The following is an 11,460-nucleotide window of genomic DNA, read 5'->3' as shown; positions in this document are numbered from 1 at the left end:
AAGAGCAAAAGAGTTTTATTTGTAGCTCCTGAACTCTGGGAATTGGGGAATCTGAAAAGTCTCTTAGGCTGAATTATTGAGATAATAAAGCACCTGCTGAAGAGACCTCTGAATGCTGTAATGAAATTATTTCGTTGCCCCAGAATAATCACAAATGCAGGTTCTCTTTTGAGAGCAAAAGAAACAACGGAAGGGAAAATGGGATAGATAAATGGAATGCAAATCACCCTCTCTGCTCAGAGAGAAAGCAAAAAAGAGCCACAACATGAAAGGAGGAAGCCTTATGGTACTACAAACAGGCTGAGCTTGTGCCAATTTTGTTTACTATTGTGGGGTCACTTGAAAACAACCGAGAGTAAACACAGAAGGGGAACAGCCGAGCACAAAGGCACCATCACATGGAAGTAGTTTTGTCTAGGCTTGATTTTGTCACCAGCTTCTGCACAGCCTGACAAGTCATCTGCCCCCCACGCTGACGTAATTGAACAGCCCAGCAACCACTACTAAGGAAAAGTCTTACTAGTTGCAACAGAATTATACAATAAAAAAGTTATTCATGTGTAATACAAGGATGACTCCCTAATCCCCAGTCTTCTGTCCCCCCATCTTCACCTCTCAGAGAGACAAGTCCTACAGAAGTAGGGTCTGATTCATAATTTAATACTTACGCAATCCACTACATATGAATATTTAACACTACTGGGAACTTCAATAAATCATCTTGTACTTAAAATGAATGGTCAAAATTTCAATTTGTTTTATTCATATTCCTGCTCCTAGTCCCAGGAATTCTGGAGGGGACAGAACCAGCCACTTCCCAGGGACAACTGATCTTAACTTTTTAAAAACAAGCAAACAAAACATGGGGTATTTCTTTCTTTTTATTTCCACACAAACCTGCAGAACCTTATTACATTTTCATTTACTAGAGTGTACTTAATGAAGGCTTTTAAACCCTCACAACCTTTCAAATTAATGAAAAGTCCACCCAAATAAATTAGACATGTAGTCCAAGAGCTGCAGATTTAAATTACAGTAGTTACCCTGACAGGAACCAAGAAACAGCTGTCACATACAATTATTTTTAGGGCTGCTACTAAACCATTTTCACATTATGAGCTGCCACCTCTCAGCAGCTAACAGCAGCTTCACATTTTATCATGACAAAAAATTAGAGGCATCCAGTTATCTCCTCGGGTATTACACACGTTTGTAATACGCTGTGTGTTAAATGGAGCTAAAGCCCCGTGCCGGGGGAGGAATGCAACCCTGGGCCAGCAAAGAGCTGCTGCATCACCACGGCTGGGACTTCAGCCCAGCCCTTCAGCCAGTGGAGTTACTGGGAGCAGATTTGGCTCCAGCCAATTGGTTCTTGGAACTGCTGCATCACAATCGCACGGTCCCCAGCAGCACACGCACCAGGGTGCCCGGCAGCCTCTGCCAGCTGCCACCTCCTCCTCACCACCATGCTGGAGAGGTTTCCCCACTCCAAAGAGGAGGAAGAACAGCCCAGGGTCACTTCATGACTCGGCCTGCTTGCAGGTGCCAAGGGGGAAAGCACACTCCTCGGCTAGTGGTCTCCATTGGCATCAGGGTGGCCAGAGGCAGTCAGCAGCCTGTGACTGTCATAGAGATTTCAAGGAAACGCTCAGAAACACAGAAAACCACACACAGGGAGGAGAGAGAGAATCAGGAAGAGATGGCAAAGTACCATGAGACAACACGCCCAGAGAATAGAACATCAGACCGCCTGAGGGGAGTGAGGAGGAGGCAGAGGAGGCAGAGGAAGACAGTCACCTTCACCACAGCGAAGCAGCCGCTGCCTCCCTTCTTCCTCTTCATGGCACAGCATCGTGCACAGCTTCAGAAATCAAATCCACACTGGACAGTGGTACAAACTGCCACAAAGTTAGGGGAAATGTGGCACAATCAGCCAGAAAGAGACAAAAAAATGTACAAAGAGCAGGCTGCACAGCTGAGGAGGAAAAGCAGAAGAAAAGCCCGGGCCAGGCCATGAGCCAGAAGCAGCAGGAAGGAGGAGATGAAGACTCTGACGGTCTGCTCGGCTGGTGGGACCAGGACCCTCTGCAACCTCATCTTGGCACTTGTGCAACTGCAGCTTCTTGTGAGTGTCAGTACTGTCCATAAGCCTTAGCAAAATAAAAGCAAGTGCTAGATAACTGTAGTTTTTTAGACAGGACAGTAATTCAGGATTAATGTAGTTGGCTCCACGCTGATGGCAACAAGGCAGCTTGTGCTGCCTGGAGATGGACTTTTCCTGCTCATCCACAAAGAAAACAGCAGTGAGTCTTCTCCGTCTCCTCTCTCCTTCAAGTCATGAGTTAAACCATGCTCCTTCTGCAAAGGAGGAATTCTGGTTCTCTAACTCAGCAGGTCCTGGAGCCTGAGAGCCAACTAATGCAGACTGGCCTCGGGGGAACACAAGGCTCCCCACCACTGCCAGGGCTCTTTAGCTGGTGACCCGCTTGGCCTGTGGGTCCTGTCCACAGCACACACCATATGTGCCTCAGAGGCAACGGGGTAGCTAGGACAGAGCATGCTGCTGACCTACATTCTGCTGCTGCCTCACCAGCCAGCAGCTTGAGCTTCAAACCCTCTGATCTGCTTCTATAGTATACGTATTACATGGTATAATATCTATAGCAATATGCAGCTTTAAAATGCAGGGGTCCTCCTACATAACTGATCAAATATTTAAAAGGAAATAAGCTTGCTTGGTTCATTTCTTTTCAACTTCCAACCTTTTGAACAGCCATGTGACTTGGAAGGGATGGCAGGTCCTGCTCAGAGGACAGGGCTGACAGCAAACCCTTGGGGAGCTGGACAAACTCAGACCCCAAACCAGCACAGGTACCTGAGCCCACTGAAGGACTCGAGGATCCAAATGTGCACCAGAGAGGTTTCTCCTCTTGGCCACAGCCTTCCTACAGGCTCCCAAAGGAAGAGTCACAGCCTGTTTCCACACGGGTCAGCACCTATTTCTTCTCTTTAAACAACTGTCTCAGCTTGTTTCCCTTTGGTTCAACCACAGGGAAGCCTTAGTTTGATCCAGAAGATGAGGTCTGTTATAGAAAGGCTGATGGCCCATGCTGCTTAGCAGCTAAATTGAGATAACCAGCAAGCCTGGGAAGAGGTTATGTTATCTGGCTAGTAATGACATTCGTGCATATTTTGCACTTTTCTTAAATGCTGCCTTGTGTCCAAAGCTGCTGCTGTCTTTTCCCACATGCTTTTGCCCTGAGTTTACCAGCCAGTTTTTTCAGAAGTTAAAATATTATTCCAGACTGAAAAGTGCCAAGATTTAACCAGTCTCCTCTCAACTTGAAGCTTCAAAAACAGCTCCTCTACCTTAGATACTGCACACAGTAAAAAGGAAACAGAAAGACCCAATGAAAGGGAAGCACTCCAAAATATTTCCCCACTGTCCATGACGGAGCATGGCCTCAGCACAACACATCAGAGAACTGTAGTGACATGACATCTTCTGTACCTTCTAAACAACTGGGGTTGTCTAGCCTGGAGAAAAGGAGGCTCAGGGGAGACCACCTCACTCCTGACAACTGCCAGGAAGGCTGGAGCCAGGTGGAGGTTGGTCTCTTCTTCCAAGGAACGAGCAATAGGACAAGAGGCAACGACCTCAGTTGTGCCAAGGAAGGTTTGACACAACGAAAAATTTCTGCCCCAAAATGTTTGTCAAGCCCTGCAACTGGCTGCCCAGGGCAGTGGAAGAGTCCCCACCCCTGGATGGGTTTAAAAGCCACAGAGATGTGCTGCTGAGGGACTTGGGTTAGGGGCAGCCTGGCACTGCTGGATTAACAGTGGAACTCAATCTTAAAGGCCTCTTCCAGCCAAAACAATTCTGTGATTCTATAGGCACCAAGGGAAACACTGCAGCTCAAAACATCACAAGCAAACTGGACTCCAAAGATGTGCCTGTCCCTTATTCCATACCCTGCACTTTGTTAAGGTCTTAGCACCATCTACTGTAACATCTGGAGATGAAGTCAGTGGTCAGCAGCTTGCACTGCTGGGAGACTTAACACCCAGGGTGTGGCCTTACTAACCTATCAGCACACACACTGGCAGTATTAAGTGAAACATAATACTCTGCTGTGACTTGGTAGCAGGGGGTTTAAGAGAGCAGGGAGAAGAGATGCCACCTTATGGCTCTCGTGACTGCACGGCTAACGGCTCGACAGTGCCATCAATTAAAATCCACTCCCAGCTGCACTAGTGGTGGCCACAGCACACTGTGCAGCTATTATGGGCACATTACAAATATGAAGCACTTAAAGTTGCACCAAAAACGCCCAAGATATTACCCATCCAATTATATTGTTAACAGAACCTTTGTGTCTTCCATTCCTCAACTTGTGTACTTCATCAACAACCAGCACTCGGGTAAAATCATGCTCTGTGAAGCTGGGACACAGGTTCCACTCAATTTAGCACATCACAGTGTGTTCTTGAGTAATGTCTTCAAATACCTGCAGCACTGCCTCAAAACACACACTTCTTCACAAGCACACACTCCAGTAAACTCACAGGGTTGCTATTTCTACCAGTCTCTTTTGGCAGTCTGAGAGGCTGGAGGACAACCCTGCCAGCTCAGAACACAACAAAATGCCTGTTATTTAGACTGTTGTCACTGCCAAAGGGAAGATGAGTAAAGAATACCTTGGAAATTCTACAGGAGGAAATGATCTGGACTACCTTCCCTTCAAGTCAGCTCGATGGATCCATCTGGATGGCTGGCAGAGACAGGGTTTGCCTCCCCTGCCATCTCACTGGGGGGGCTTCAAAGGGGCCGAGTTTCACAGTAGAAGAGAAGAGCCAGGAGTGTTAGATCCAAAGCCTCCAGCAACCCACCTCCCTGTGCTTTCACCAGGGCACAAGGACAGACCTGTCACCTGAGTGCTGCTTGCACGTGTTGGGTCACAGACACATGACACACATGGCTCAGACTTCCAAACCCACATAAACAAACCCAACGCCAAAATTTCCTGTGCTACCCCACCATCCTTAAAAAAAAATAATTTGCAATCTGAGCACAAAAGCATAAAAAAAATCAGTAAGGAGATGTGGATGCTACACTGACACTCCTATTGACATCAAGAGAAGCCTGTCTGTAGATATTCCCTCTTTTACTTGTTAAATGGGAACAATAGCACTTCATCCCACCTCCCTCATTTAGCCTCCACTCTCTTTATGCTGGCAATTTTCTTCTCTGTGTGTAGAAGACATAGTCCAAAAAGCTCTTGTATTACAGTAATAGTAGTGGAAGCACTAGAGTCTTTCTGAATAGCAGACTTATTTAATAGATGTTCTCTGCAATAAAGCTTCTACACCACTGCCTTATCTGCTGCTGTAACAGCCACAAGGAGTCGTGTTCAGAGCAGCTTATCAATGCCCCGCGTGTGTTGCACAGGTTGGGACTAAAAGCAAAACAAAACCCAGAAACCAACCACTGCAGTTCTGTCTAGGTGTTGCAGTGAGGAGTTGAGCCTTTGAAAGCTCTTGGGGGGGTGTGGTTTTGTCTGGCTTTTTTAGCAGATGCACCAGGATAAAGATTTGGCAGCCTTCAGCATACTCATTAGTCTTACAGGTTTTTCAGAGAGTTAAAGGTAATATTAGAAGAACATAAGATTAAATGAAAATAACAAAACCTCACACCAACTAAGGTGCAGTTCAGTAGCCCACTGGCTGCACTGGTGTCCCCAGTCACCCCAGTAAACCCCCTGCAGCCCAACAGCAAGAAGCAGCCCCAAGCCTGGGCAGTGGCCATCAGAGAGAGGTCATCATCTTGCTCCAGCAGCTCATGGCCACCCAGAAGGGTTTTGAGAACAATCCACAGCAACCTGAGCCAGGCAACCCTGCCAGAGACCTCCCCAAAACTCCACTGAGTCAGGAAATGAGTTCTTCTTGACTTGGAGACTTGGTAGGAAGGGCTCTGTCAGGCGTTCATTGAGATGTTACAACTTAAACACTCTTACAAAAATCAGAAACTAGAAGTGTTCTTTGCTCATTAACTGGCTAGCAAAGAATCTTTTTGTTTTAAAGAATCAATAATCACCTTTTGTTCACAGCTTGATTTTAACACGACCAAAACCACACCAGGTTACTAGGAGCTAAAAAGCTCCCAGGACTGTGGTGAAGTCGATGACAGCTTGCTTCCTTTCAGTCCATCTTGCAACCAAGCACAGACTGAGTGCTACAGAGCCCGTGCCCATCTGTACAGATCTGAGAGGCAACACATCCTGCCACCCTCGTGACCTCTGATTTAGATGGCAAATCACAGCAATAACCCCCTCGGGCTCAGCATGATGCTCACACAGCAGAGCCCAGGGCTGTGGCACATCCAGGAGCTCCCTCGCTGGCACCACTGCCCAGCCCAGCCCCGTGCCCAGCCTGGAGGGTGCCTGCTGAGCTTGCAGTTCTGGGCAAGAGGGCATCTTCATTCCCAACCCGAGTGAGGATAAGGAAACAGCTCTTCAAAAGCGTGCCACTCCCACTGAACTGCAAAGCCATCTGCTTCTTGTATTGAGAAGTAACAAAGAAAAAGTAGGTGCTAAGTTATTAGAAGTTCAATTAGAGCAGCAGTTGGACAGACCCAATTTTGTCTTTCCCAGAATTCATCATTTAAAATGGTAAAATAAGTGTTTGCTTGGGCTCCTCCTAACCTCACATAAAACCACAGCAGATTTGCTCCATCAGGCAGACACATGAGCTCTGAAATTCTCATCTTGTATATGCAAAGAATGCCACAGAATATAAACATGCACAATATGGTTAACATATTAAATTATGTTCTACAGAAAAAATTTCATCAGACCACCATTCAGGAGACCACAAACACTGGTTAAGGTAATATTAAACATGCTTCATCATTTGCTAATGTGTATTTTCCATTACTCTCACTGCAAAAAGTTTCCTACTTCCTTGAATAAAAAAATAATTAAAAAGTATGCACAGAACTAAGTAAATTAATAACAGATGTAATATATAGACACCTGTCTGTGATTCTACAAGACACTGGAGAACTTACTCAACAGCAACTGGAAATTCAGCTGCGAAGTCCCAGTGACTGCCTGTAAAGTAGGACGGGCTGAGGCAGGGGGGTGAAGCTGTAATCTCACCACTGCCTGCTGCTGCTGCTGAATCCCCACTCTGGCTAGATGAGGGGTGTGCAGACAGGAATTCCTCTTCTGGGCACACACACACAAACAGCTCTAGGAGCAGAGGATGCTGTTCCATGAATGAACAGCACCTGCTGTGCCAGCAAGGCTGATGTTTTACGGGGGAGGAAAGAAGCCCCCGGACGACCTCGCTCCTTGAGAAATCAACAGAGTTCACTGCCTGACTCCCCAATGCACCTTGTGTCCAACACAGCTAAGCCACGAATGAACAGCACCTGCTGTGCCAGCAAGGCTGATGTTTTACGGGGGAGGAAAGAAGCCCCCGGACGACCTCGCTCCTTGAGAAATCAGAGTTCACGGCCTGACTCGATCCCAATGCACCTTGTGTCCAACACAGTTAAGACAAAACAAACTTATTAATCCTTCCTTGCTGCACTCGAGAGCAGCTCTACCAGATGGCAACAGCTCTGCCAGGGCTTGGCACAGGCACAGCCCCCAAGCTCCGGACTGAGCCACGCGTTTATCCGGACCTGGGCCGGTGTCTCCTCCCCAGGGACCAGCACAGGCAGCACTTCTCCACGTGCTTTCTGAGGAAGCTGAACAGGCTGTAACACCTGAGCAGTCTTCGTAAAGTTGCCAAGACAGCAGAATAAGAGTTGTACAAGGGCAAAATGTCCCTTTTAAGAAGTCTGTGTGGGTGACCTTAAACACAACATGAAGTCTTCCACCTGCAGAAACTGGTGACTACTTGAAAGCACTGCCAGTGGGTTTTACTTTTTTATTTTTTAAGCCTGCCTTCTGTGCTCTTCGCTGCTCCAACAGTTTCTCTTCATCTTTCCAGATTCTCAGAGGAGATCAATCTGCATCTTTTCTGCTCAGTCTCCTCAGCTGACGTGAACTGTGTCGCTGGAGCAGATTGCTCCACACTTGCCTATCACCCTCCGTTTCCAAGGGTTTGATCAGATAACAAATCCTGAAACACATGCTTCAGTCTGCAATGAAACAGACTATCGCCACATTCAGAGCAAGGCAGCAGACACTGAGTCTACTTTGTACAAAAAACCCAAAACTTCCATCTTTATGCAGCAGTTCAAGTGGGACCAGCAGCGTTTACACCGTCATCCAGGATCTGCGTGGTGGGACTGAGCACATGCTCAGCAAGTCTGCAGGCAACACAACTCAGAGCAGCTGAGACACCAGACGGGTGCATTGGCATCCTGAGAGACCTCAGCAGGCTGGAGGAACCAGCTGAGAGAAGCCCCATGAATTTCCAAGGGAAATGGAAAGTCCTGCCCAGGGTGAGGAGTAACTCAGGGCCCCATCACTGGAAAGCAGCTTTGGAGAGACAGACTTGGGGGTCCTGTGGACAAGGTGAGCATGAGCCAGCAATGTCACCTCGCAGCAAGCAGGCCAACAACAGCCCGGGCTGCAGCCACTCCAGAATTTTGTGGAATCCCACCTGTTTCAAGAGGGTTTGAGCATCTCCCTTGCAGGAGTTCAATGGTCAGCTGGAGCCAAGGCATCTGAAGAACTGATGTGTCAAGTGGCCTTACAAAGAAACCTTCCAGCTTCACCGCTGAAAGCAGCAAATGTTAATGGGTTTAGTAGCACTGCTGCTTGTGAGTCAACACTTGTGCAGCAATAACAGCTACAGAGCAGTCAAATCTGCGAGGAACTTCCCAAAATTATGCAGAGTTCAGCTGAACTTTCTACCCTTTCAATCAATAAGGGGCCATTAACAACCTGCTCCAAGCTCTGCACTGTTCACAGCATGAGAGGCTTGGTGCAGCCATGGTAGTGCCTGCAGCCTGGAAAAGATATTCATGGCTGATTATATTAAACTTGAGTTCAATACAACTTTGCTGGGAAGAGCCTTACAAACCACGAACTCCTCAAACTCCAATGTCTTCTAACCTGCAAGCCAAAGGGAGTTTCAAAGCTCTGCCAAGGTCAGGTTCTGGTCTCAGATTTATATGGCAGACACATACTCAGAAATATTTTCCATTACTTTTATTGCTACCTATAAACTGCTGAAGAAAAGGAACCCAGGAAAAAAATATTTAAGGACAGAAAGTAACATGAGATTCACTGTTCCAAACATAGCAGACTGATTTATGTGTCACAGTTCAGGAAACATCAGACCTTCAGAGTCAATGTCAGGACACAGCCTCCAGTCTCTCCAAGACTTTTACATGCCCAGAGAAGCTGCAAGCTGTCTGAACAGAGTGTTTAGGAGGAAAAAAAAATCCAATTTGAAATCTCCTAAGCTTCATAGCAGCAAGCACCTTGGAGTCAGTGGGAGTAAGCAAGCATCAAGCCTTTACCAAGGTTTGTTGCAGTCTTTCAGAGGTTTAGGAAGACTGATTCTTGATGATTTGGCATAAAAAGCAAAGTAGTTACTTTTTTGGCAACTTATTACAATCAGAACTTGCACAAAGAAAGAGGGAAAGTGCCAAAAGCAAAAGGAGCACTGGCATCCACAGCAAACACGGAATCTATTATTTTGTCCCTTTGGACTCAATTAGTTCAAATTTACAACGAATGGCACCCATAAAGATGTTAAACATTAACAAAACTTCTGTTAACTTGCTTCAAACAGAATTTTAATGGGAAGCTCTGTTTTATACACATTCTAGGGTTGCAAAATGTAACGAGTATTTTATTTTTCCCACAAAAAATTCCAATAGATTAATTTAATGCTAATAATCTATAGTTCCTTAAGAGGTCTAACAAAAAAAAAAAAAGCCTTGACAACATGCTCTGAAAAGTCTTCTTACTTTTGAGAGTTTCTTGTTCTGGGGCAGTGGGGACAGGACAGACACACTGAGCAATATAAAGCAGAAGGGGTGTATAACATTTTCTGGTTTTAAACTTTTGGAGAGAATATAACAATATAGATGCTTATGAGCTTTTTCTTTTTAAACTGGAAATGAGGCTTAAATCAGAGCATGCATATCCAAGTTGAAAAAGACCAGAAGATTTTTACCCCAAGGCCTCCTCCACCTGCAATGCCTGTGCAGGCAGCCAGCCAAGCAGACAGAGCTGCCCAGGCCTTTCTTCCTGGGTGCTCTGACAGCCAGGAGCCACTTCCCCCAGCGTGCCTAATACAGTCCATTAACTGCAACAAGGAACCAGCCAGCCTTTAAAATCCCCGTGGTTAGGTCAGAGCAAGAGGCCCATGTACTTCTGGCACCATTTAAAAGCAGTAAGACACAAAGCTCATGGATGCCTCGTTGGGCACGCTTGAGTTCCAGTGCCTGGGTTTGCTCCAGGACATCATCAGCTCAGCACCCAGCAGCACCAGTTCCCAAGCACGGGCACCCACTGGGCCCAGCACCCGGGTGCAGCTGTGCCAGTGGCACAAGGAGCACAAGGAGCAAGGGCAGGAGGAGATGAATTGGTCCCCAGGCAGCAGAGGAGCAGAGCACCACGATCCTGAGCATGGCCCAGTGCAGCAGGGGAAGGGTTGAAGGTTTGACAAGCATTTAGTTGACCTGTCCCCCCTCCTACCACCGCTCTGGGTCCTCAGCCTCTCACACGTTTCCCACAGCCAGGCGCTCAGTCTAACACTGCACATGCAGTTTCAAGATCTTCCTTTAGTTTTTCCCTTTCCTTTCCCTTTCTTCCGGGCTCCAGAAATTCTAAGGTGGCTTTATAAAAACCAAAGGATATTTGTCAAGTCATACGAAGCACCTGTGACTGAGCAAAAAGAGCCCTGGGAGCGCTCCCCCCCCGTGGGCTGCTGCGGGCACAGGGCACCGCGCCAGGATCGATGCTGTTAATTTATTCTGCTACATTACTGAGTGAACAACCTTATTGCAAAATCCCTTCCTGCCAGCCTCCAGCCTGAAGCAGTTTTATTCTTCCCCCTTTTAAGAATAGCTGACTTATCAAAACCAGGTTTTTCTAACAGAAAACCACAAGCTAAGCCACATTATTATAATTGAAGCAATTAATTACTTTTATGCCTTTCTTTTTAAGGGAGATCTTTAATGCAGGTAATTCTGACTAAAAGAGCTAATTTGAACTGCTCCATCATTTAAAAGATGATTATAAAAATTAATTTAGAAAGTGCAGAATGAAGACAAAGGGATAGAGGAAAGCATGCAGAGATGGGCTGGGAAGTACCAAAACACTCCCACTTTAAGAGCATGGAGAAGGCTGCAACTTTTCACATCACTGGGAAAACAACTCAGCAGCTCACTGACATGTGGCAAATCAGTGGGTCACTGCAGTGGCAGGGAGGCAGCTACTCATATTTTAGCTTTTTGGACTTCCACAGGGTAGGAATCTATGAACCCAC

At 46.6% G+C, this 11,460-nt stretch overlaps 1 protein-coding gene across 1 annotated transcript; it reads left to right on the top strand.

Moving 5' to 3' along the window:
- Window positions 1–1,261: 1,261 nt before the first annotated feature.
- On the top strand, window positions 1,262–8,349 carry LOC103777336. Its single transcript, XM_008944892.1, has 2 exons — window positions 1,262–1,953; window positions 8,244–8,349. Exons 1-2 carry the CDS (start codon window positions 1,262–1,264, stop codon window positions 8,347–8,349), a joined length of 798 nt encoding a protein of 265 aa, XP_008943140.1.
- The last annotated feature ends 3,111 nt before the right edge of the window (window positions 8,350–11,460 follow it).

The sequence above is a fragment of the Merops nubicus genome, unplaced genomic scaffold, assembly GCF_000691845.1.
Source record: "Merops nubicus isolate BGI_N331 unplaced genomic scaffold, ASM69184v1 scaffold2820, whole genome shotgun sequence".
NCBI lineage: Eukaryota > Metazoa > Chordata > Aves > Coraciiformes > Meropidae > Merops > Merops nubicus.
The sequence above is the reverse complement of the archived record's forward strand: the minus strand, read 5'-3'. Positions and strand labels throughout refer to the sequence as shown.